The sequence below is a fragment of the Podarcis tiliguerta genome, assembly GCF_965153285.1.
Source record: "Podarcis tiliguerta genome assembly, chromosome: 14".
In the NCBI taxonomy this organism is placed as follows: domain Eukaryota; kingdom Metazoa; phylum Chordata; class Lepidosauria; order Squamata; family Lacertidae; genus Podarcis; species Podarcis tiliguerta.
This window is the reverse complement of record NC_139547.1, coordinates 53469516-53494834: the sequence shown is the minus strand read 5'-3', so window position 1 is coordinate 53494834 and position 25319 is coordinate 53469516. Positions and strand designations below refer to the sequence as shown.

The 25319-nt window shown below is 53.7% G+C and overlaps 2 protein-coding genes across 6 annotated transcripts; one reads left to right on the top strand and one right to left on the bottom strand.

The window, feature by feature from the left end:
* Nucleotides 1–228: 228 nt before the first annotated feature.
* On the bottom strand, nt 229–15472 carry TRAP1 (TNF receptor associated protein 1). Of its 4 annotated transcripts, none has more exons than XR_014505000.1 (19): nt 15312–15467; nt 10538–10693; nt 10331–10413; nt 8949–9089; nt 8435–8506; nt 8064–8224; nt 7626–7735; nt 7022–7095; nt 6194–6349; nt 5872–5992; nt 5687–5756; nt 3615–3762; nt 3215–3400; nt 2889–3027; nt 2565–2647; nt 1457–1602; nt 1085–1157; nt 327–609; nt 229–275 (listed from the first exon to the last, which is right to left on the bottom strand). XR_014505000.1 is itself a non-coding variant. In XM_083413928.1 (18 exons), exons 1-18 carry the CDS (start codon nt 15394–15396, stop codon nt 508–510), a joined length of 2106 nt encoding a protein of 701 aa, XP_083270054.1. In that variant the 5' UTR covers nt 15397–15472; the 3' UTR covers nt 229–507. The 4 variants fall into 4 exon arrangements, 2 of the variants coding, with proteins under 2 accessions (XP_083270054.1, XP_083270053.1); XR_014505001.1 differs by having other exon boundaries at nt 2565–2650; nt 15312–15446; XM_083413928.1 differs by having other exon boundaries at nt 229–609; nt 15312–15472.
* Nucleotides 15452–25319, top strand: FAM234A (family with sequence similarity 234 member A). Of its 2 annotated transcripts, XM_083413932.1 has the most exons (12): nt 15452–15571; nt 16702–17007; nt 17102–17221; nt 17322–17501; nt 19468–19598; nt 19759–19891; nt 20036–20177; nt 20987–21127; nt 21580–21655; nt 22860–23018; nt 23570–23675; nt 24220–25319. In XM_083413932.1, the coding sequence occupies exons 2-12, from the start codon at nt 16752–16754 to the stop codon at nt 24429–24431; spliced, it is 1656 nt and encodes a 551-aa protein (XP_083270058.1). In that variant the 5' UTR covers nt 15452–15571; nt 16702–16751; the 3' UTR covers nt 24432–25319. The 2 variants fall into 2 exon arrangements, with proteins under 2 accessions (XP_083270058.1, XP_083270059.1); XM_083413933.1 differs by lacking the exon at nt 15452–15571 and having other exon boundaries at nt 16583–17007.

Sequence of the window (25319 nt, the reverse complement as noted above, 5' to 3'; positions counted from 1 at the left end):
TTCCAACCTAAGCCTGCGGAACTCACTGCTGCAGGAAAAGATCTGTTCCTTGCATCTGCGGGGAGAGGAGAAACTCTGAGCATGCTTAGAAGCACTTGGTCCTAATTGCCAGTGCGTTTTGTGAACAGTGCAGAGCCACTCTCTTCCCATGCGCATTGTAGAAGGGATCCAAGAACCACGCACTCAAAGACAGGCTCAGAATAAAAGCAGGGCGATACATTTCAGAACTGGGGGTTAAAAAGTCTTTACTTAGAGGTATTGCCAACACACACAGCCTGCAGGCAAGTCCAGAAACGCACACCTGACAGCCGGCTGCGCAAACACACGTTTTGAAATAAAGGACCATGGCTCCAGGTGGCTCAACTCTGGCCCCTCTGCTCTTTCCAACGGGCCAAGATCCGGATGTGGGAGTCCAGGCCAAGAGCTCGCCAAAAGAGCAGGCAAGCCAGGCCAAGCCCCCCTCTGAAGACAGGCAGGACTGCCCCAGCTCAGCTCCAGGCAGGACTCTCAGTGCTTCTCCAGGGCTTTGGCAAGGAGCTCGTTCAGCCGGTTCACCATCGGCCGGGGGTCGTCATTCAGGCCTGCTGCTATCATGGCGTTGTCATAGATCTGCCAGCGAAGGAAGGAACAATGAAGAGGGTCGGGGTAGAGGGGGGCTACCTTGGCTTACTGTGTCCCAGAGTATGGCAGGAGTACCAATGGACAGAGATGGGATTCTGCTCTGAATGCCAGCCAGGAGTGGGCAAGGAAAACAGGACAGGCCCATTTCCCTCAGTAGCTGCTCTCCTGGGGGCTGGACTACATGATCTGCTTGGCCTCTTCCAACTCTATAATTCTATGATTCTTCTGCCCACCCCTCGAAGGCTCTCAGAGAGGTCCCAGGGAATCCACATGGGGGTGGCAGGGGATTACACTGTTCCCTGCTTGTGGAGGTGCCAGCTGTCTCAGCTCAACACTGCAAAGGCCTTGGACGCCTCCCCCACCCCTTTCCACTGCTCTCCTGAGGGCATGACAAGACGCTGGCAGTCCATGTGCCCCTCTGTGTGCCTAGGCCTCTCCCCTGAGGAAGCAGAAGCTAGCTCACCTGGTCAAGCAGCATAAGGGCCAGATCTGGCTGGCTGGAGCGGAGCTGGTTGAGCTTCTTGATCAGAGCGTGCCTAGCAAGGGAAGACGAAGGAGTAGCCTGAGCGTTGCAGCAGGCAGAGCGCATAGGCTTCCTTCCCTGAAGCCTCCTCTCCACCTGTGCCCAGCCCCTCTGCCCGCCCCAAGGAGAGCCCTTGCAGAGGCCCCAAAGGGAGGCGTCCGAAATCAGGATGTGCGGGCGACAATGCGGTTCCCAGGGCATCACATCCAGGGCTGGAGGTAGCCATGGGTACCTTGACCAGACCTGCTGGAAGGCAAAAGCCTTCGGATCCCCCCTCCCCCAGGTCCAGCTCTGCCTGACCAAATCCAATACCCGGTATTGATCTCCAGCGTGGGCTGAAGGATCTGAGCCCGCTCCTCGGTGGTCTTGGCCAGCTGCTGCATCCGGAGGAAGTGGCGGGCAGCACCCATCTCCAGCACGGTGATCATGGCCGGGTGCATCTCCAGGCGGGGAGTCACCTGTAGGGCAGCAGGAAGGAGGGGGGCCAGGTCAAGGCTAGCAGCCCCTCCTGCCTCCCCACCAGGTCCCAGGAAGAGAGGAAATGGCAGGCCGGTACATGGCCCAGATCCCCGACAACTGCCCTTTCCAGTCATTTGTGCTCTCAGCCCTTCACACAAACAGTCATCACCATCCTGACAGGTCACACTGTGGCTTCAGAAAGAGCTCCCAGCCACACCCGTTCCTGGAAAGGCCTCGCTGAAGCCCAGCCAGGGGGCTTCCCGAGACCCAAGCCCTCAAGGTGGCCAAAGTGTTCTCCCTAGATTGTGTGCAAACTCAGGCCTTCCACTCAAGCCAGAGTGGCGCATGCTCTGGTTATCCCTCGCCTGGACTACTGCCATGTGCTCTACGTGGGGCTACCTTTGAAGGTGACCCAAAAACGGCAATCCAGAATGCAGCAGCCAGACTGGTGACTGAGAGTGGCCACCGAGACCATATAACACCAGTCTTGAAAGACCTACATTGTCTCCCAGTACGTTTCTGAGCACAATTCAAAGTGTTGGTGCTGACCTTGAAAGCCCAAAATGGCCTCAGCCCAGTATATCGGAAGGAGCGTCTCCACCCCCATCATTCTGCCCGGACACTGAGGTCCAGATCTGAGGGCCTTCTGGCAGTTCCCTCCCTGCGAGATGTGAGGTTACAGGGAGCCAGGCAGAGGGCCTTCTCAGTGGTGACGTCTGCCCTGTGGAACGCCCTCCCTTCAGATGTCAAGGAAATTAACAACTATCTTACTTTTAGAAGACATGTGAAAGAAGCCCTGTATTGAGAAATGTTTTGTGTCTGATGTTTTACAATGTTTTATGTGCTGCAAGCCACCCAAAGTGGCTGGGGAAACCGAGCCAGATTGGGAAGGTATAAGTAATAAAATTGTTATAATTATTACTTGCCCGCCTGCCCCCCCTGCCCTGCCCCGGACCCTCACCTTGATGGCAGCAACCCGTGGGCCAAGTGCATTCCTCATCCAGGCCAGGAGCTCCTCTGCAACCGAGGCGCTCAGAGACTCTTCTGCTGCAGGAGGAGGAGGAGGAACACAGTGGGATGGATCAGGGTGGGGGAAGAGGAGACAAACCCCTCAGTCACAGCCACAAAGTCCTGTGTGTGATGACAAGAGGCCAGCCTCTGGGACGCCTCCCGGGGTATTCCCACCCCTCCAAGATGAGTGATTCCCCCACCTCCTCCAAGCTAGGCAGCCAACTCTGCATGAAAAGGGCTCACGCCCTCTTCCTGCCGCACAGCAGAAGCCCACCTGGGTGCTTCTCCTCAAACTTCTCCTCCTTGTAGTGGTCGACTACGATATCCGTCTCCACAGACATCAGCTTCTTCTTGTCAAACTCCCGGAGGTGCAGGAGGGTCAGTTCGTCAAACTGCTCGTAGCAGAATAGTACCTGCGGGGGCCAAATGGGGGGGGGTGTCCTCAGTTCCAAGGAAAGGGAGAATGACCACCCCCACCCCGGGCACAGGGCTTCCTCCTCTGCTCCCGGTGCCCAACCCCAGAGCTCTTGCTGGGCAAGGGGCTCCCACAGGCCCCGGCTGGGGCTTTGCTTCCCAGGCCCCCTTTGCTCTCCTGCTCACCTCCACGTCCTTCTTCTTCATGGCCTCGTAGTAGGGCGAGTGCTCGGCCAGGTGGCGGTTGGGAGAGCACAGGTAGTAGATGTTCCGGCTGCCGGCCTGCATGCGGCTGGCGTAGTCCGAGAGGCTGGTCAGCTGGCCAGCGGGCAGCGCCGAGGACTCGTAGCGAAGCAGCTTGGCTATGTCTTCCTGCGAAGGAGAGTCCAGTCAGTCAGAGGGCAAAGGAGGCAGACCCCTCACCCTTCAGCAGGGCATCCGCTGCCCAAGTAAACCGCTTCGAGGGCGTGTTTTACAATCCAATTTTATGAAATAAACGAAGTAGGTGGCATCACACCCGGTTTCCCACCTCCCTCTGGAAACTTGGCAAGAATAAACCTCGCCCCTCAGCCGTCCCTCAACACACCTTGACATCCTGCTCGGCGATGGTGACAATCCCCTCGCGCATGAAGAGCCCGTAGTCCTCAAAGAACTTGGCGTACTTCTCAGGGTCCTTCTTGCTCTGCTCAAGGAAGAACTTGATCAGCCTCTGCTGCAAGACTCCCCGGAGCTTCCTGCAGGACAACACCCAACATCAGGGAGATGGCGGGGGGGGAGGTAAGTGCCTGGAAGCCCCAAAGATTAAAAGAGGGGCAGGAGAGGTAGCGGAGGAAAGACTGCAGACAGTGACAGGCTGAAGCACCTCTGGCCGGGAGGGGGGTTTCTATTCTTCCCCCCCTTCACCAAAAGATTTGCCTAGGTGCCATGTGCAATCTAAGTGAAGTTGGCATTGCTGTGAAGAAATTCCGACGAAAGAAGAACGGTAGGCAAAATTAATGGACTATGCAGAATTGGACAAAATGACAGGAAGGATTCAAAACCTGCAGGACCAGAGATTTACAGAAGATTAGAAGAAGCATATGAACTATTTGAAGAGCAATTGTAGCCAACGAATCATGCTAGTAGGACTACAAGACGTTTTGTAAGGAGAAATATGCGAAGTGTTACAAAGCAGAAAAAGATTGGATATAAGTTTGAAATGTAATAAGGAAAATAAGAAATGCATACTAAGAGATTAGATTGGAAAATTTTCAGACAGGACTGATGGAAGTAAAAAAAATTTGAATAAGATGTGAAAGTATGTTTAATTACTGTTGAAAATGATATGTTTAAAAACTAATAAAAATTTATATCTATAAAAAAAGAAGTTGCCATTGCTGTGTGACCAAGAAGCCTCCCAAAAGCATTTCGACCAATCGCACCTCTGCCTGCTAGGATCCCAATTCCTGGCATTAGCCACAACAGGTGCCGGGGCTAATGGGAGCAAGAGTCACAGAAACACCGGGAGGGCCCCAATCCCTGCCCCCTGGTGACCAAGAAGGGAGCAGGCCTGCAGGAGAAGGTGCCAGGCCCAGGCCCAAAGGAGCAGGCTGGAAAGGGGGACCCAATTTTTCTGGCAAAGGGTGTCTAAGGAGGTAACAGAAATCCCTGGGTTAAAGCTGACCGAAAGTCCAGAGGTAGCCCTGTTATCAATTTACAATGGGGTGGAAGGATTGCAGGCGATGAAGGACCTGCTCACAAATTTATTGACAGCTGTGCTAGTTATTACAGCTAGGAAGTGGAAGGGGCAAACAGAATATAAAATAGAAGAATGGTATAAAGAGGTGTGGGATATAGCTATTAATGATACATTAACATGTGCCATTAAGGTAAGGCGGGGAATACTCGGGAGAAATGACTCTGAGGAGATATGGAGGCTGTTTGTAGAATTGGTACTGATAGAACGGAAAGGGGTCAAACCATCGCAAGAGGTGTTGAAATTTTGGGAGGTTGGATAGTTACAATGGAATGGTCTCAGTAGTGGGGTGCACATGTTTATTCTTATTTTTTATTATTACTTTGTCAAAAAAAAAAAAAAGGAAAGGGGTGTCGTGAATTCTCCGTGGCGCTTTAAGAGAAATGCTCAGAGTTCCAGGTTCTTCAGTGCAGTCTATTCATTGTGAGCTATGTATACAAATATCTACAGGCTAGAATACAGAAGCAGTTCATACTGTCAGAGTACCTGGCTGCACCTTAAGACAAATAGGGAGACCTCTAACTCTCTCTCTCTGACCACACTTCTCTACACCACCCCTTAACTGCTGGACAGGTTTCCCTTTTAAACGGATGACAGCCAATCAACTGACAGCACATTACTGCCGAGTCTTTCTGACCCAGCACTTGCATAGAAAGTATTGCAGGCTGATGGCATCAGCCAGTTGCATCAGCTAGCAAACTCAAGCCTGCAGACTTACTATCTCACACAGCATTCTGTGAATCCCGACAAGGGGAACCTTGGAGGGCCACTGCCAGTCAGAGCAGCCGACACTGGGCAGGGCAGACCAACAGCCTGCCTTGGGGGAAGGTGGATCAGTGAGCGGAGCCTCTTGGGAGGCCACGGCAGAATCGCTGCCCCAGGGCCAGAGGGACACACACGGACACGGCCGGCAGGTAGCTCACCTGACGAGTGCGCTCTCCTGGAGCAGCTCCCGGCTGAGGTTCAGAGGGAGATCTTCGCTGTCCACGACCCCTGCACCAAACAGAGGGAGGGGCAGCGTCAGGGGGAGGGAGGGCAAGGGGGAGCTGTGGCCCAGAAACAACCCCCCTGCCCGCCCCAGGGCACCTGCAAAGGGGAGGGCGGCTACCTTTCAGGAAACGAAGCCATTTCGGCAAGATGTCTGTGGCTTTGGTCAGGATGAGGACCTTGCGGCTGTAGAGAGCAACGCTGGAGCCCAGCTCCCGGCTGACGTCAAACATGGAGGGCTTCTAGAGGCACAAAAAGTCATAATAATGGTGTTATTCTTTCTACCCTACCCCTCTGATTGGGTTGCCCAGGTTGAAACCGGATGTTCTTCCAGGTGGGAGGGACCCGGCTCAACCTCCATCCTGGGGTGGGGCTGCCCCCCCTCCTGCAGACCACCCCTCAGTGCCTCTGGAAGGCAGTGGGGGGACCCCCAGGGCCCTCACCGCCTCCGGGACATAGAAGATGCTGCGGATATTGAGAGGCGCGTCTGTCTTGTAATGCAGGGTGTAGCGCGGCTCGTCGTAGGCCTGAGCAATGAAGCGGTAGAACTCCTTGTGCTGCCAGTCCCCAATGTCCTTTGGCTCCAGGGTCCAGAGGGCCTGCGCAGAGGGAGGGGGAACGGGGGGCAGAGGCTGCTGAGGCATTCAGAGGGCACAAGGGACAGCCAATGCCATTGCTGCCAGAAGGAGTTTGGTCCAGAGGCGAGCCCAAAACACCGGGAGCCTCCAGGCAGAATAGCAAAGAGGAGCCCAGAACAATTCTCCTGCCCCCAAAGCAGACCAAGCGTGGGACTAGGAGGGCATTGGCAACCTTCTCCAAGCCACTACCCCACCCTGAAATTAAAAGGCCATGGGAAGAGGACCCGGCATTGAGAAGCATCCCCCACTGTCATTCTGGCAACTCACAGGAGGAGCAAATGTTGCCCCTGTGCTCCAGAGGGGGGGGGCTGCTCCTCAGAGCCACTTGCACTGGACCCCCACAAGGCCCAGGGGAAGGCAAAATCCCAGGCAGGGCTTCCTGGCCCAGAGCCTTTCCTAAGAGCCGGCTCCTCCTGACCAGCACCTTGTTCTGAGCAGGGCGGAAGAGGACCGTGAGGCTTCATTTTAATGTTGCACTTGTTTTTAAGTTGTATTTTAATCAATTGTTTTTATAGCTGGTGTTACGGTATTTGGGATATAAATAACATTATTATTATTATTATTATTATTATTATTATTATTATTATTATGCATGTTTGGGGCCCAAGCAGTGCAAGTCTGCAGCCGCCTTACCTGCATGGCGTTGACACGTCGACCGTTGAGTAAGAGGGGGTAGCCAACAAAGTTGCTGTACTTTGTGATGACCTCTAGCGGAAGGAAGGAAGGGGTTTGATGATCAACCTTGGTCAACAGCCCTGCCCGGGACACCCGAACTCCAGAGGTGCCCACAGGCCCGCCCACTCGAGGGGAGCCCAGAAACACGGTGGGCCAGCCCACAGGAGCCCACTAGGAAAGGAAAGGCAGCGCTGGATGCTGCGGGGATCCTGGAAGGCAGAACCGTGAGCACATTGAGGTCCACCACAGGTATGTTGCACATGGAGGGCCGGAAGGGGTCAGAAAGCCCCACCCCACCCCCCGCTTCTCAACCTGGCACTTAACAAGCCCAGAAGCCAGTGACAGCGAATCCAGGCCATGCCAACGGTCCAACTTGAGCCAATAACTGCCCGCTTTTGGTGGCAGCTCTTTGGAGTCTTGGTCTTCACGAGAGATGCTGCCAGAGACTGAGACTGGGAGCTTCTAGGTGCAAAGCCTTTCTCCCCCTCACAGACACACACTCTCCCCAAGCTGACCCCCACCAGGCCACCTGGGGAACCCCATCCAGGTGCAGGGCAATCACCTTTGACGCGCTCCTCGTTGGCAAACTCCTTGCAGTCTTCCTTGAGGTGGAGAATTATTTTCGTCCCTGCTTGAACTCCAGAGGCTTCCGAGATCTCAAATGTCCCAGAACTAGGATTAGAAAACCGTTTCCTTAATAACAATTTGAACAATTTATTTAACTAAAACAATAACATTACAGTATATATATCCATGTTTGTTAACCGATGTGGTTAAACATTTTTTTAAAAAAACAAACACTAGACTGAGTTTTAGCATGGACTATAATGCAACTTAAATAGAATACTATCTTTAGAAAGCATTTTATTTTAAAAATCCAATTTAAATTGAAAAAATCTGATTTAAATTTTTAAAAATCCAAGATTTCTGCCTGCAAGCTACACTTCTTCCTCCTGCCTGCCGCCCAGGCTTGCCCAGGTCCCTCCGGAGCACCACTTACCCATCTGAGTGCCAGCAGTACCCAGGGCTGCCTGGCTCTGCTGACTGTGAGAAAACTTCCACCCGATCCGCCACCATGAAGGCCGAGTAGAAGCCCACTCCAAACTGGCCAATGATCCTGCTGCCGGCTTCCGCCTGGCTCCGCAACGTGTCCAGGAAGGCCTGAGAACACAAAGCCCCTTGCTTGCAGCCAGGATGCCCTGACAGATGTCTAGCCACTTCCCAACAACTCAAAGGGGGGACACAAACTTGCCAGGTGCCAGTGCCCCCTCTCCTTGCAGCCTCAGGGATTGCTCCGCCCCGGAACAGTGGCAAGCCTAGCTGCACCCCCAGAGCCTGCACCCGCTGCCCCAAACCCTCCTGCCCAGTTACCTTGGAGCCAGACCTGGCGATGGTCCCAAGGTTAGAGATTAGCTCCTCCTGGGTCATCCCGATGCCTGTGTCCTGCAGGGAAGAGAATGGCAAAGACATCTGTGTCATGTCGTGGCCCCCACTTTGGGAAAGGGAGGGCAACGCTCCCCCGTCTGCACAAACTCGGGCAAGAGAGAGATTTCGCAGCAGCGAAATCTCTCTCTTGCCCGAGTTAGCTGTTTATGAAATATCAGCTCTATTCTGAGCAAAGCACCAGAAGGTTGGTCTATGGGGTCCAGCACCAAGGTCAGAAGTCAAGTCAGGGCCAAACCCCACCAGACACCAAGCTCATTGGGTAGCTGCGGCCAAGGCCACGTCTCAAGCTAGGCAGAATCCCCACACCAGTCCCCCTTGGGCCAGAGGCAGCAAAATCTCTCCGATCCAGTGACCTTCCTTGGCAGCCCTGGCCAAGGAGCAGGAACAAACAGAGAAGTCTGGGAAGTTCTGGCGCAAGTCATCCACTCGGCAGCAGTACCTGGATGGTGATGGTTCCTTGTTTGGAGTCTGTCTCAAGGTGGATTTCCAGTTCTGGCAGGATCTCCCCTTTGGACATCAGCTTGTGGCGCAATTTTTCTAAAGCATCACTGCAGTTGGAGATCAGCTCTCGGATAAACACCTGCAGGGAGAGGCCACACTGATGCAAACGGGCACCAGAGACAGCAGGGGAGCGGCTCTCGAGTGTGGGGCAGCACCCCATCCCAGATGGAAGCGGGTCATGCCTTCCACCCCCACTAGCCAAAGGCAGGGGAGACTCCACACACTGTAGCCGCAGGCATCCTCTAGAGCAGAGCTTTCCAAACTGTGTGTCGTGACATGTTAGGGTGTCAGCTGCAGTAATGCTGGTGGTCAACAAAAGAGGTTTAAAGACTGTCTCAAGGCAAATCTTTATAAATGTAGTATAAACACCAACAATTGGGAAACCCTTGCCTGCGAGTGCTCCAACCGGAGAACAGCCTTTGCCAAAGGTGTCCTGGGCTTTGAAGACACTCGAACTCAAGACACAAGGGAGAAATGAGTTAAGAGGAAGGCATGCTTGGCAAATCCACTCCGTGATCAACTCCTGCCCGGAATCCAATGTCCCACTGTGGAAGGACATACGGATCCAGCATTGGCCTCCACAGTCCCTTACGGACTCATTGTTAAAACCGTGTTTATGGAAGACAAGCTACGAGGGATCGTCAAAGAAGAAGAAGAAGAAGAAGCAGGTATGTCACGTGAATGCTCCCTACATTCATCCCAGAGCTGGAAAGGGGTTAGTTTAACCTCCGGTTTGCTAGTAAAACTGAATTGCTCTGTCGTGAAATGATGCACATTTAAAAAGTGTGTCACCAACGTGAAAAGTTTGTTGGAGCTACCCTGGATTTGCAAGCAGACTGCACTGCCGCCCCAGTCTGATCTGACTCCTTCAACTCACTCCCTTTCCTGGGAGCCTGTTCTGGTCCTTGCAGTTCCCAGGAGTTGGAGGGCTTCAGGGAAGCTCCACGGACTGTGGAGTGTGCAGCTTTGAGGAAAGACATGTTGGGCAAGGCGCTACATCAGCCATATTCCCTAAGAGGTACAAGGACGGCTTCCCAACTGAGGTGAGAGGAGGGCTGAGTCTGTAACGCAGCGCACCTACTTTCCACTAACATTGGGGAAACTAACCAACCCACTGCAGAAGGGGTGCAGTGATGCCCTCCAAATGTCTGCATTTGGGAAGTTGCTTCAAATTAAGGCAGCAGCCACTACCAGGGCTCAGGATCCCCCAACGAGGAGTTAGGGTCAAGCCAGCTCAGCAGGCATGGGCAGTGGCAGGCGCTGGCTGCAGCCCTGCAAAAGGACCCTTGGGATGCACCAGGGCAGGAGCGGCCAGCCTACCTCCTTCTCCGAGTAGAGAGAGCGGGCCACGATATCCAGCAGCTCCTTGGTCTCTGCTTGAAACTCGTGCCTGGAAGCAGAACCTGCAAGATGGAGAGGAGAGGAAAGGGCTGCTGCTGCTGTTCTCGGCAAAGGGCTGCCCCCCTGCCCCCCACAGCAGAGCCCAGGAAAGAGCGTGGCTTGACTCCAGGGGAGGGGGAGCCTGACCTGGGACTGCCTCGGGGTTGCTGGTCAGTCGATGCAGCGGAGGGGCCTCCTCGTCACTCTGGGCAGCTTGCGAGCTGTAACTCTTCCTGGACACCCAGCTCAGCCCTGGAGGCAGCAACGGAGGGGCCGGTCGGGGCAGGAGTACAGCCCTTGGACCTGAAATGGAAGAAGCATTGGGTGGTGGGCCAGGGACTCTTCTGAACGCGGAGCTTTAGAGGATGCTACCCGCTGTTATAAGAATTCTAAGGTCTCCAATATAGAATAAATGTTCATAAATGTACAAGGCAAATGCACATACTTAAGTATAAACTCCACATGTCTGAAATGGTACTGGAGAGCAATCCTGAAGCCATTTTGACTCTCCCAAATTGACCTCAAATATTTCTCTGCAAGGAGGAAGGAAATGGGAGCAGCTTTCAATGGTCTTGGGACTCTAGGGACTGCTTACACCTCCCTGTAAATACAGTCTGGCAAGTATCTGTTAAACTGAGCACACTATCAATACGTGTAGGAGATTCAGGAACTGAGTATTTGCCATCACAAAAGAATGGCCAGACTGCCCAGAAAATGCAATCAAGTAAGGCATCATCAGGTATCCAGGCAGACAGGAGAGAAGCAACACTCTCAAATTTCTGCTGCAGACTGCCTCCTTCTGTGATGTATGTATGATGTTTGGAGGGTGGTCTTGGGCTACAGGGTGGGCAATTTCAAAAGTCTTTATAGAGGCCTGTGCACCATTGTTCTGGGTCTCTCTTGTCTCCTTGCAAGGAGGGAGGGAACTCTGTTGCAACAGTTTATTCTCTGTTAATGAAGATCAGGCTTACTAGCTGCTTTGATTCTCAATATACACTGGTTGGCCTCGGCTTTCTCTAGACTGGGATCTAAGTACCCCATAAGAGAATTCGAACTGTGTTTCCCAGTATGGGTTTCACACCCCACGGGAGAGAACTGATTTTTAAGGGTAGCAATTCAAGAAGGAGTTACAGTGGTACCTCGGGTTAAGAACTTAATTCGTTGCGAAGATCTGTTCTTAACCTGAGGTACTACTTTAGCTAATGGGGCCTCCCGCTGCTGCCACCGCACAATTTCTGTTCTCATCCTGAAGCAAAGTTCTTAACCCGAGGTACTATTTCTGGGTTAGCGGAGTTTATAACCTGAAGCGTACGTAACCCGAGGTGTTGTTGTTGTTTAGTCGTTCAGTCGTGTCCGACTCTTCGTGACCCCATGGACCAGAGCACGCCAGGCACTTCTGTCTTGCACTGCCACCCGCAGTTTGGTCAGATTCATGTTTGTAGCTTCGAGAACACTGTCTAGCCATCTCGTCCTCTGTCGTCCTCTTCTCCTTGTGCCCTCCATCTTTCCCAACATCAGGGTCTTTTCCAGGGAGTCTTCTCTTCTCATGAGGTGGCCAAAGTATTGGAGTCTCAGCTTCACAGTCTGTCCTTCCAGTGAGCACTCAGGGCTGATTTCCTTAAGAATGGATGCGTTTGATCTTCTTGCAGTCCATGGGACTCTCAAGAGTCTCCTCCAGCACCATAATTCAAAAGCGTCAATTCTTCGGCGATCAGCCTTCTTTATGGTCCAGCTCTCACTTCCATACATCACTACTGGGAAAACCATAGCTTTTACTATACGGACCTTTGTTGGCAAGGTGATGTCTCTACTTTTTAAAATGCTATCTAGGTTTGCCATTGCTTTCCTCCCAAGAAGCAGGCGTCTCTTAATTTCGTGGCTGCTGTCACCATCTGCAGTGATCATGGAGCCCAAGAAAGTAAAATCTCTCACTGCCTCCATTTCCTCCCCTTCTATTTGCCAGGAGGTGATGGGACCAGTGGCCATGATCTTCGTTTTTTTGATGTTGAGCTTCAGACCATATTTTGCGCTCTCCTCTTTCACCCTCAATAAAAGGTTTTTTAATTCCTCCTCACTTTCTGCCATCAAGGTTGTGTCATCTGCATATCTGAGGTTGTTGATATTTCTTCCAGCAATCTTAATTCCGGCTAGGGATTCATCCAGCCCAGCCTTTCGCATGATGAATTCTGCATATAAGTTAAATAAGCAGGGAGACAAAATACAGCCTTGTCGTACTCCTTTCCCAATTTTGAACCAATCAGTTGTTCCATATCCAGTTCTAACTGTAGCTTCTTGTCCCACATAGAGATTTCTCAGGAGACAGATGAGGTGATCAGGCACTCCCATTTCTTTAAGAACTTGCCATAGTTTGCTGTGATCCACACAGTCAAAGGCTTTAGCATAGTCAATGAAGAAGAAGTAGATGTCTTTCTGGAACTCTCTAGCTTTCTCCATAATCCAGCGCATGTTTGCAATTTGGTCTCTGGTTCCTCTGCCTCTTCTAAAGCCAGCTTGCACTTCTGGGAGTTCTCGGTCCACATACTGCTTGAGCCTTCCTTGAAGAATTTTAAGCATAACCTTGCTAGCGTGTGAAATGAGTGCAATTGTGCGGTAGTTGGAGCATTCTTTAGCACTGCCCTTCTTTGGGATTGGGATGTAGACTGACCTTCTCCAATCTTCTGGCCACTGCTGAGTTTTCCAAACTTGCTGGCATATTGAGTGTAGCACCTTAACAGCATCATCTTTTAAAATTTTAAAAAGTTCAGCTGGAATACCATCACTTCCACTGGCCTTGTTATTTGCAATGCTTTCTAAGGCCCATTTGACTTCACTCTCCAGGATGTCTGGCTCAAGGTCAGCAACCACACTACCTGGGGTGTACGAGACATCCATATCTTTCTGGTATAGTCCCTCTGTGTATTCTTGCCACCTCTTCTTGATGTCTTCTGCTTCTGTTAGGTCCTTACCACTTTTGTCCTTTATTATGGTAATCTTTGAACGAAATGTTCCTTTCATATCTCCAATTTTCTTGAACAGATCTCTGGTTCTTCCCATTCTGTTGTTTTCCTCTATTTCTTTGCATTGCTCATTTAAGAAGGCCTTCTTGTCTCTCCTTGCTATTTTTTGGAATTCTGCATTCAATTTCCTGTATCTTTCTCTATCTCCCTCGCATTTTGCTTGCCTTCTCTCCTCTGCTATTTGTAAGGCCTCATTGGACAGCCACTTTGCTTTCTTGCATTTCCTTTTCATTGGGATGGTTTTCGTTGCTGCCTCCTGTATAATGTTTCGAGCCTCCATCCATAGTTCTTCAGGCACTCTGTCCACCAAATCTAAATCCTTAAACCTGTTCCTCACTTCCACTGTGTATTCATAAGGGATTTGGTTTAGATTGTAACTTATCGGCCCAGTGGTTTTTCCTACTTTCTTCAGTTTAAGCTTGAATTTTGCTATAAGAAGCTGATGATCTGAGCCACAGTCAGCTCCAGGTCTTGTTTTTGCTGACTGTATAGAGCTTCTCCATCTTTGGCTGCAGAGAATATAATCAATCTGATTTCGATGCTGCCCATCTGGTGATGTCCATGTGTAGAGTCGTCTCTTGTGTTGTTGGAAAAGAGTGTTTGTGATGACCAGCTTGTTCTCTTGACAGAACTCTATTAGCCTTTGCCCTGCTTCGTTTTGAATTCCACTTCATGGATCACTTCATGGATCACTTCATGGATCACTTCATGGATCACTTCATGGATCACTTCATGGATCACTGCCTTGCCGTGGCGAAGGGGCTTGAAGAACTCAGGGAAGCTATGAACTATGCCGAGCAGGGCACCCAAGATGAACAGGTCATAGTGGAGAGTTTTGACCAAACGTGATCCACCTGGAGCAGGAATCGGCAAGCCACTCCAGTATCCCTGCCAAGAAAACTCCATGGACAACGACAACAGGTATATAAAAGTTATGACGCTGGAAGATGAGCCCCTCAGGTCGGAAGGCGTCCAACATGCTACTGGGGAAGAGCGGAGGACAAGTACAAGTAGATCCAGAGCTGATGAAGCGGCTGGGCCAAAGCCGAAAGGACGCTCAGTTGCGGATATGCATGGAAGCGAAAGGAAAGTCCAATGCTGTAAAGAAAAATATTGCATAGGAACCTGGAATGTAAGAACCATGAACCTGGGTAAGTTGGATGTGGTCAAAAATGAGATGGCAAGAATAAACATTGACATCCTGGGCATCAGTGAACTAAAATGGACGGGAATGGGCGAATTCAGTTCGGATGACTATCATATCTACTACTGTGGGCAAGAAACCCGTAAAAGAAATGGAGTGGCCCTCATAGTCAACAAAAGAGTGGCGAAAGCTGTACTGGGATGCAATCTCAAAAATGATAGAATGATCTCGATACGAATCCAAGGCAGACCTTTTAACATCACAGTAATCCAAGTTTATGCACCAACTACTAGTGCTGAAGAAACTGAAATTGACCAATTCTATGAAGACTTACAACACCTTATAGAAGTGACACCAAAGAAGGATGTTCTTCTCATTATAGGGGATTGGAATGCTAAAGTAGGGAATCAAGAGATAAAAGGAACAACCCGAGGTACCCCTGTATTAACAGCGAATGGCCTTTTAGGCTTCCTCCACGTGAACAGGAGTTCACTTTTTGAATAATAATAAGAAGAATTAAACGGGGATCAGGAATTGAGAGATGCTTAGGTGGGACATGGGCAAAAAACCGTTGGCATCCCCTGAATTAGACATCTTTTTCTTGTGACGCCGCCCCCGGGCCAGATCCGCGGCGGGGACGGGCATGGCGCGGCCTGCGGGGTCAGAGGGGGCGGGGGGTCGCCAGGGTCACGCGGCGCCCAGGGAAGAAGCAGCCGCCGCCGCCGCCTCCCGGGGCCTCGCCAGGCCCGGCCTCCCTCACCTGCTCCCGCCGCCGCCGCGGCTCCCGGGCGGACCAGGAGGCGGAGGAGGCATCGCCCGCCGCGCAGCACCTCCAGCCTCGCCATTGCTCCCCGCACGCCGACCCGACTTCCGGCGCGGGAATAGCGTCACGCGAGACGTAGCCGGCGCTCCCGTGACGTCAGTGCGCCTCGCCGGGCGAGGCGGCGCTTGGCGCATGCGCTCTTCCGGCGCTCGCCAGGCCCCGCCCCTCGGCCGGACCGGTCGGAAGGAGCGCCTGAGGTAGGCCGTGACTTCGCCCCTGTGCATGTGCAGAGCGCCGCCGGGAGCGGGGCAGGGGCGCTGGAAGGACCCCCGGGCGTGGAGGCGGAGGGAGGGCGCCGACGGGGCTGGCGAGGGGCTCCGGGCCCGGCTCCGCCTGGGCGCCCCTTTCGCCTTCCGGGCTCCGGACTACAACTCCCAGCAGCCCCGGCAGGCCGGCCCCGCAGGGGGATCATGGGAGTCGTAGTCCGAAGGCCTGCAGGGCCCGGGGGCGGAGGCGGAGGAATCCCCCCCCCGCCGCCGCAAGGAGCCCGCCTCCTCCGGGCGCGACACTCCCAGCCCGGGCGCCCCCCCCCCGGTGCCTCCGCGGTCCCGATCCGGGGGCTCCGTCGGCGGCAAAGGATTGGGCCCGTTCCCGGAGGAGGAGGAGGACGCTGCTGGGGGCGGCCAGGCAGGACTCGGAGCCGCCTCGAGCAGCAGAGAGCATATTATCATTTCTACTAATGTTGCCGCGATGACTATTAACTATTTCAACCCATATGGCGACTATAATTATTAATTAAATTATTAATTATATTACATATAAATGTATTATTTGTAGGCACAGCTCATCCTCTAGAATAAAATAGCTTACTAGGGAAATGCTGAAGTCGCCCTTTGGGGTGCCTCAGGGTCAATTTCTATGGTAGCCCAAATCTCAGTTGTAGAGGTGTATGTATACAGTATATCTCAATTTTAACTCATGAGCTTATGCTGCAATCTTCTCTGATTGTATATTTTATCCTTATGAACGCTGTTTTTATTTGTGTTGTGCAAGCTGGTCTTTGACCATAATAATAGAATTGTATTAGATATAATTGTTGTTTAGTCGTTCAGTCGTGTCCGACTCTTCGTGACCCCATGGACCAGAGCACACCAGGCACTCCTGTCTTCATTAGATATAATAATAATATATAATTAAATTATCTAATTATTAATTATATTAATTAATTAAAAAGTAACTGTGCACAAATGAATTCTGTGTGAACCCCACAAACTGTAGCCATGAAAACACCGCTCTGAATGCTGCTTGCTGGGCAAGACTCCCCACAGGCGTTGGGTTGGCCGCTGTGGGTGTGCGCCAGGGCGGCATTTGTTTGGCCTGATCCAAGCCCCCTTGTGTGCGCAGGATCCGAGCTCCTTCCCCAAAGAGCCAGCTAGGATGGAGAACAAAGACCTGGAGGCCGAGATCCACCCGCTGAAGAACGAGGAGGGCAAAGGGCCCGAGGGGCTGGCCAACTGCACCCAGAAGGAAGCAGCCCCCAAGAAGCTCAAGCGGCTCTCGCGATGGCGCACGGCGGCCTTCTTCCTCTCCCTCTTCCTGTGCCTCACGGTGGTGTTTGCCTTCTCCTTTATCATCCCGTGCCCAGTGAGGCCCATTTCCCAAAGGATGTGGAGCAGAACGTACGAGGACGCAGGTGAGTGCGTGGGCGCAGGGGCCGCAGCCGCTCCTGGGGGCCCACGGGTGCTTGCGGCCCATCGCTGAAGCCCCCCATTCTGGCCTCTTTGCAGCAAGCTACGCGTTCCTGGCCATGCAGGACGTCAACAAGGACCGGGTCCAGGATGTCCTCTTTGCCTTCAAGGCTGCCAGTGCCGGCAGCAACAGCACAAACAGCTCTTGTGCCAGCCAAGGTGAGGGTTCCTGGGCTTGGGCGGCTCTGCAGAGGCTGCTCCTTGGGGGGGAGAGGGGAGGAGGCCACAGGGACTGAATGGGCTGCTCCTCTTCCTCCAGGCTTGGCCTCCCCCTGTGCCTTCCTGGCCGCTCATTCGGGCACCAACGGCAGCACGCTCTGGCAGAGGCCTGTCGCCCAAGAGCTCCTGCTGATGGACTGCTCCGGGGAGCAGGATCAGACCCCAGCCTGCCTCATTGTAGGGGAGCCGGACATCCTGGCAGCCATCAACTTGGAGACAGGTAGGCAGGTGTCCAGCAGCCCCTTGCCCAGAGCGTCACTGCAAGAGGCGTGCAGGCAACCTTCCTGGTGCGACGAGGGGGTTGGGGGGGTTGTCTTGCCAAAGACAAGGTGGTTCCTTTCAAATGAGATTCATGAGCAATACAAAGTACGCAAGCGAGTGAGAAGATTAAAAAAAATATATTCTAAAACAGCAAGCAGTACAGTGGTCTCTCCGGTTAAATGCTTAATTCGTTCCGGAGGTCCGTTCTTAACCTGAAACTGTTCTTAACCTGAAGCACCACTTTAACTAATGGGACCTCCTGCTGCCGCCACACCGCCAGAGCAAGATTTCTTTTCTCATACTGAAGCAAAGTTCTTAACATGAAGCACTATTTCTGGGTTAGCGGAGTCTGTAACCTGAAGTGTATGTAATCAGAAGCGTATGTAACCTGAGGTACCACTGTATATACATACCAAGCATGCACTTCAATCTGCCACTTGGAAACCCTCAAGAAGCGGCGAAGCGACTCCCCCAGGTAGCCTCAGTTTGCAGGGCCCTGCAGCCGATCAGTCCGTGCACAAGCTTCAGAGAAACTCTGCCCAAACTGTCCCATTTTATAGATAGCCACCCCCTCCCAATGCCTCACTTTCTCAAAACAATGTCCAACATCAAAGAAGGTCCCCAGCATTATTTTGGGATGCGTCCAAAGGAACAGGGGCAATTGGCAGGCCCCCAGCTGGCTCCAGCCCACCGGCCGGCAGCCGAGTGAATTCTGGTCCTTGGATCAGCATGTAACTGCAACCCGAGCTTCAGAAGCCAGGCACGCAAGCCAGCAGAGATAAGAACTCTTTGCAACAGAAGGGCAGAGAGAGGATGTGTAAAGCGTATTTACAGGCATTTTATGCAGCATCAGGACAGAGGAAAAACATGTCTGCTCCCCTTCGTGTCCAAGCAAACAGCATAAGCAAAAGCTATACACACAACGGAAGTTCCCAGCAGGCTGTGCTGGAATGTAAACGGGCACGTGACACGCAAGAGTCATGCCTGGAATGGAATATCGTAACACGTCCTCCACAGCTGATTAAGGGAGCTGCATGTGGGGCTTCTCCCAATGTTCCCAGGACACTAAAGACTGTTCTCACACCATCAAAAAACTGAACAAGAGTGAGGGAGGGAGAAGGAAGGGCTCTGTGTCACTAGCTCTTCAATACATTTTGTCTTCTGGGTGCATTTCCCATGGGGGGGTGTCCATTCTCATGAAAGAGTGAGGAGCACCCATCCCACTGACGGGGCACCTTTGCATCCTGCAAGTGGGCTGGCGCTGAGTTAACTGGACGCAGCTTTGCTCTGGGCAGCAACAGTGAGATTCCGTTCTGCTCAGACAGACAAGAGAGCTGCCTACGGGATCAGCCGCAGGAGGGATCAGCGACTGGGTGGCCCCTTGAGTCTAATTCCGTGAGCTCTGCTCTGCGATTGGGTGCCAGGGCCTGCTCTGCTGCCGTCCACCTTTATGCCAAAGCCAGGAGAGCATTGGAGCTCCTGTCTTCTCCTCGCTGGCCCAAATAGGACTAATTTAGTCAGCTAGCCCTGGTGATCATCTAATGTTTATTGGATGGATTTTCCCCTTAAATTGATTTCTGAATTTCTGGATTTATTCTTATCCACGTTTTATACAGTCTTTTATGCTGTTTTTTGTTGCATCAATTAAGCATTTTAAATTTGTTGTTGGCCGCCCTGAGCCGCGTTTTCTGAACCGGGAAGGGCGGGGCATAATTAAAAAATTATTATTATTATTATCATTTCTATTCTAGCCCATATTCTGTGTTCCAAAACAGAAAGTGGGCAAGAGGGAAGAAAGGCAGAGCTGTGGCCGAGAGTGTGAGTTGGCTGCCATGGCCAAGGCCCCCCAAATGCTGGGAACTGCTGTCCTTTGTCCCTTTCCTCTCCTCACCCCACGAGGCCCTTGCTTCCTGCTTATTCCTCAGGCCAGACTCTCTGGAACGAGGCTGCCGACCTCGGGCCGAATTCGACAGTGCTGAGTCCATTGCTGAAGATCCCAGATGTCGACGGAGACAGCACCTCTGACCTTTTGGTCTTCGCTGAGACGGGAGAGGAGGTGAGCTTAAATAACTATAGGTAACTATAGCGAGGAAACTTGGCATTTCTTCAGCATTGCCATGCAAGCCTCTTTAAGACTGGGCAGGCAGTGGCGGCGGCAGGATAGCTCAGCTTCCTCCCCAGGCGCGAGAATCCCATGGCCTTCGCTTGCTCTGCAGATTCAAGCCCACTTCTATTCAGGGAAACATGGCACCCAGATTGGATCCGTCGGGACCTTGCATCTTCCGGGAAGAGTCGGCCACCTCATGCAGGTCACTCCGAAGGGCTCCCACTACGTGCTGCTGTACACAGGTGAGTCCGACCCCCTCTGGAGACAGGCCCCGTCTTGGCCCAGGGGTCCCTGCCGAGGGCGGGGTCCTCTCTGGAGGAGAGACGCTCTTTGGAGTCCGGCGAAGACGCTGCTGCTTGGCTCACCCGACTCCCTTCCTTCCTCAGCAAAGGCCCTTTACGCCTACTCTCTGAAAGCGCTGTGCCAGATGGCGTTCAGCTCTCCTGCCCACAGCACCTCTGGTCTGACGGAAGATCCACTCTGGGAGACGGCGATCAACAGCGCCACGCGCCAAATCACCTTGCTCAGGTACCGCTTGTGGGGCGGGAGGCGGGATTGAGCATTGGGGGGCTTGGGGAGAATACGTAGCGTTCAGAGCAAGCCGGATGGGACTTGGGAAGAACTCGGTTCATAGGAAGGGCCGCGTCTGAGAGCAGCAAGGGGGGTTGAGAGAGAGAGGTGGTGCTGCTGTGAGCCAAAAAGTTGCCAGTTCAGTTGGTGACCTTGTATTAGGAAGCCCCAGGGCTTTTTTTCTTAGAAAATGTTTAGGGGTACTCTCATTTTGACTCAAGTTCAAACCAGGAAAAATAAATACGGTAAATGGACAAAAGTACAAAGAACATGCATTACAGCGGGAAAGGAAGCCGCCATCAGAGGTGGTAACAACAAAATGGACCAATCACTGTGCTAGATTCCAACTCCTACTTCACACATTAAACACCCGCTTCCGTCTGAGACTCGGGAAACACCATGACAGAAAATGAGGGAGCAACAGAACTGACGACTCACCAGGCTAGAGAAGAAAAATTAGTTTCTTCTCCCTTTAGATTCACAAAATGTTTAGGGATATGCGTACCCCCAGAAAAAAAGCACTGGGAAGCCTCCACCTGTAATACAGAAATACTGGCCCACCTCGCATGGTTGTTGTAAGTTCTACAGAGAAGAAGGTGCTTCTTTCCCTTTGTCAGAAGAGCCCGTCTTCTGGGGGTCAGGAGGGCAATGGGGTCTCCCCCCCCCCCCGCCAGCCTCCTCTTGCCCTCATTGGTGTCAGCTGGCACAAGCGCCCCCTGCAGGCCCAGCTGAGCAATGACCAGCGCTCTCGGTCCCTCCCTGTTTAGCACGGGAGAAATCCGCTACCTGACAAAGATGCCTGTGTCTTCGAGCGCCGATTTTCTGGTTTCAAGATCGAACATGCTTGAGCTGGTGGACGGGCGGCACTTGGGCTCGATGTGGGTCACAGAGACACCCCACATCCTAAGGTAAGTGGTGCCAGCTTCTGCCAACAACCACGACCTGTGGGGTCCAACTCTGGCTTGTGCCTCGTCCTCAGGCACAGGGCACAGGGAGAGTGGCCTGAGCTGTGACTTCGCACGGGAGGGAGAAGGGAAAAGGAGGACAGGCCAGCCGGTAGTTTTGCCATGTGTGAGGCTCTGAGCTATTAGAGGTGGGCTTCGCAGCCCAGAGGAATTTGCCAACGGTGCTCCTGAGCGCAGGCAGAATGCCCAAGGGAGAGAAGGGCTTATGCAACTGGGAAGGGAGCGGGGCTTCCCCACAGCTTTCTGGAGATAAATCCCTTTCTCCGCTTCCCTCTTTAACCAATGATTTCTTCCCCCTTTTCTGGAAGAGTGGGGTGGAGGAGGGAGAGGTCCGGTGTGCCGGTCAGGGCTGCTGAAAATGGCTCATTCAGCCCCTTCTCGTCTCCCTCTTACAGCGAACCTGTGCTTGGAGCCTACAGGCCGGACGAGGTCGACGTTATCGTTACGAGCAGAGACTCTTCTGGGAAGAAGGTTTGTTTAAAGGCCCACAGCCACATGGAGTCCCTTGCAGCAAAGGCAGAGTTTTATGATCCATTTCTTTTATCAATTAAATTCAAATGCTGCCTTCATCTGAGGATCACGGGGTGGTTTACAGCAAAAAAAGACAGCAGCCCTGATCAGGAAAGTTTTTAATGTCTGGCATGTTATTATTTTTTATATTTTGCTGGAAGCTGCCCAGAGTGGCTGGGGAAACCAGCCAGGTGGGCAGGGCATAAACAAGAAAATCATCATAAAAATGCACAGTACAATAGCAAGCAAGAACAATGCCTTTGGCCCCCTGGGGCCCTGCCCCCCCCCCCCTTTAAAAAGGCCGTAGAGGAATGTTTTTGCCTGGTGCCAAAAGACACATGAAGCAGGCGCCAGGAAGCCTTTCTGGGGAGAACATCCCACAAACGGGAGACACTGTGAAAAAGGACTGTCCTTGTGTTGCCACCCTCCAGACCTCTTGTGAAGTAGGGGCATGGGGCACAGAAAGAAGGGCCTCAGGTGACAGTCACAGGGTCTCGGTCAGTTTGTATGGGGAGAGGCAGACCTTGGGGTATTGAAGGCTTTTGTACTTCGAATTGGGCCCCAAAACTGATTGGCAGCCAGTGCAGTTGGGCCAGAGTCGGCAATACATGCTCAGACCGCCTTTCCCTGCTGAGCATCGTGGCCACTGAATTCTGCACCAGCTGAAGTTTCCAAAGCATCTTCAGAGGCAGCCCCAGGTGTGCCGCATTGCAGTAACCTAACCTGGAGGTTACAGGAGGACAGATGACAGAGGTTAGGCTGTCCCAGTGCAGGTGGGGGCGCGGCTGGGCCACCAGCCAAAGCTGAAGGAGGCCCCAAGCGACGGCAGTGCACCCAGGAGGACCCCCTCAAAAGCGCCACCTCCCACCCTCAGGACTTTGGTGGCTCCTTAAAGATGAGCAAATCAGTTGTGGCACAACCTCTGGTGAAGGAGGGTCCGCTTAATCAGATCTGAAGTTATAGACAGGTGTGCATTTTATAGGTGTGATGGTTAGGCTTGGTCCTGGCCTGCCATGGAGCAGCTTCTGGGTGCTGAGAGCCTTTGCCTCGCCCAGCACCCCATGGCAGAAGCACCCGGAGGGGCTCCTTGGGGGCAGGGGCTGTGGAGAAGAGTGCTGAGGACCTGAGAAGGCAGCACCCTCTAAGGCGGGCCTCTTCTCCGCAGGTCATGGTCATGGAAGGCACCTCCGGAGACATCGAGTGGGAAGCCGGCCTGCAGCTGCTCTCGGGCGCCGACAGCCCCCGGCCGGCCACCCTGTCCACCCTCGACCGCAGATCGGTCTTCCTCTTCTGGGGCCTGTACCAGAGGGACGCAAACGGAACGGTAAGCGGAGGGTGGCATGCTGTAGCAGGAAGGGAATGCAAAGAAACTGTTCCTTCTGCCAGCTGGCTTTGGACGGGGGGGGGGGGGGAGGGTAGCTGAATGGAATTTGCCTTTAGGAATCTCTAGCTCAGTTGGTAGAGCATGAGACTCTTAACCCCATGGTCGTCGGTTTGAGCCCCACGTTGGGCAAAAGAGTGGGCTTTGCATGCAGTTGGACTAACGACCTTTGTGCTCCCAACTTCACTACGATTCCATGAAAGCCCTCTGTACCCCCAAAGGAGAACGCCAGCCTTCCCCCAGATCTGGTTTTGTGTGCCCGCGGCAACGGTCACACTGGCACAGGGTTGCCCGGTGCCCCTTCCCCTCTCCTCTGCCGCCACATAACAGAATCGCCTTCCCTAATTGCCACAACCTCGTCAGCGCACATTTCATGCAGGGAACATGCTGCCTCCGTGTTTTGGGGGGGCGGGTCTTGCTGGCGGGGCCTGCTCTGCGCAGTTTGCCCTTGCCTGGCGCCTGGGCTGCAGCTCTCTCTTCTCTCTTGGCGCCAGGGGTCCTGGGACGGCGCCCAGCAACAACTGTACCTGTTCCACCCCGCCTTGCCCAATGTCCTCCTGGAGACGAGCAACATCACGGAGCACATCGTGGCCTTTGAGGGTAAGTCGGTGTCACGGTCCGGTTCCCGGGCGATCGAAGTCCCAGCAGGGGACGTCAGGACCGGGGGCAAGATGGCGGGGTGGGAGCAGGAACGGGGGTCCAGAAGCCAGGATTCAGGAAGTCAAGGGTCTGAGGGTCAGGAAGCAAGGAGTCACGAAATCAGGGGTCCGGGGATCAAGAAGCAAGGAGTCAAGAAGCCGAGGTTCAAGGATCAGGAAGCAAGAAGCCAAACGCAGCAAGGCAGGAAACGAGTTGCTGTGGCAAAGAGCCAAAGGGAAATGCTGACCTTATATCCCTTCCCAGCTCTTGCCACCAGGTGCTGTGAGTTACCTCACCTGTGTGGCCACACCTTGCCTCTTCCGAACAAACTTAGAAAGGCCCCAGTCCTGCAGAGTCCTATTGGTCACAGGGCCTGGCTCCTGCACGCACTCCTGACAGTCAGGGGCCTCACCATGCTGGCGGGGCGGCTGTGAGAAGGAGGAGGCTGCTGCTGCCGCCGCTGCTGCTGCCTACCCCCCAATCCTCCACCCTCTTTCACTTCCAGGGGTGCTCTTTGAGCGGAGCCGCCACGCCTGCTACGTGCTCCTGACGGGGCCCCAGGTAGGGCAGGCCCCCGGGCAAGTGATGCTGTCGAAGTGGAAGCTGAAGGAGGCCATCGCCGGCAGCCGCGTGATCTGGCTCAACCAGGTGGCGCAGAACAGCGAGCAGAGCGTCCGGGAGCGCTTCCTCAGGATGAGGTACCGCAGCCCCCAGTGAGCGCCAGCAAGGCTGGGGTGCAGGGAGAGGACAACCCCGGAGGACCCGAGGCCGGCAGAGGCTTCCCGCAGCGCCAGAAGGCAGAGAAGAGCCACCGCGAGGCTGACGATGGGCAGGGCTGGCATGGCAGGAGGGGGCAGAGGCGGCCTTCCCAGCGCTGCTCCTCGCCCGCACCCAGGGCCCTTTCCCCTGGGGATTCCTGCTGCAAAGGCTACCTCTCTTTGTCTTTGTGGAGGCCTGGATTGGGGGGCAAGCAAGCATGTGGCCCCTTGACTGGCACTGGAAGGCTCCCCCACCAATGGACTCTCCTGGGGGGAGGAGAGGGCTCAGCACCCCCCACCTCACTGGGGTTGATGTCTGCAGCCCCCACTCCCTTGGCTGCCCAGCTCCTCCTTTCTCCCTCTCGCTGCTGCCTCCACCGGCTGGGAGCCAGCAGGGAACCAGGGAGTCGTTTGGGGGTGGGGGCCTTGAGAGCGCAGTGGGACCCTGGCCTGCAGCGCTCAGGGGCAGCAGCCTGGGGGGAGGCGGTGGGGCTCTCCCTCACTCCCCCTTCCCCAGGCACCTGCCTTGCCACCCTGCTGGCCTTGGCTTCAGGCCCAATTGGCACAGGGAGGAGGAAGGGGGTTGGCTGCTTTGCTAGGGGAAGGGCCCGAAACCCGCCCCCCACAGCATCCTTTGCCCAGGCGGCCCACCCCCAACCGCCAGAACTGGAGCCGACGGGGCTGCTTTTCCGCCTTTGAGGATTTCTCGAAGGTTTTTCCTTTGGGTTTTGGTGGTGGAGGTTTCGCACGCAGGGCCACCTCTTGCGCCTGAGGAGGCGGGGACTTGGCCACCTCGCTGCTGCTGCTGCTACTGTGGTTTCAATAAATCCTGGTTCCTTGTCCACAA

What these genes read in the sequence shown, in the direction of transcription:
- TRAP1 (XM_083413927.1), bottom strand. Translation starts at nt 15,396, where the DNA reads ATGGCGAGGCTGGAGGTGCTGCGCGGCGGGCGATGCCTCCTCCGCCTC. An exon ending in TGAAGAAGAAGGACGTGGAG is followed by an intron (nt 3,028 to 3,214) that starts GTGAGCAGGAGA and finishes TGGCCCCCGCAG; the next exon opens with GTACTATTCTGCTACGAGCA. An exon ending in CACGGGTTGCTGCCATCAAG is followed by an intron (nt 1,603 to 2,564) that starts GTGAGGGTCCGG and finishes GCTGCCCTACAG; the next exon opens with GTGACTCCCCGCCTGGAGAT.
- FAM234A (XM_083413932.1), top strand. Translation starts at nt 16,752, where the DNA reads ATGGAGAACAAAGACCTGGAGGCCGAGATCCACCCGCTGAAGAACGAG. An exon ending in CAGAACGTACGAGGACGCAG is followed by an intron (nt 17,008 to 17,101) that starts GTGAGTGCGTGG and finishes GCCTCTTTGCAG; the next exon opens with CAAGCTACGCGTTCCTGGCC. An exon ending in GCACATCGTGGCCTTTGAGG is followed by an intron (nt 23,676 to 24,219) that starts GTAAGTCGGTGT and finishes TTTCACTTCCAG; the next exon opens with GGGTGCTCTTTGAGCGGAGC.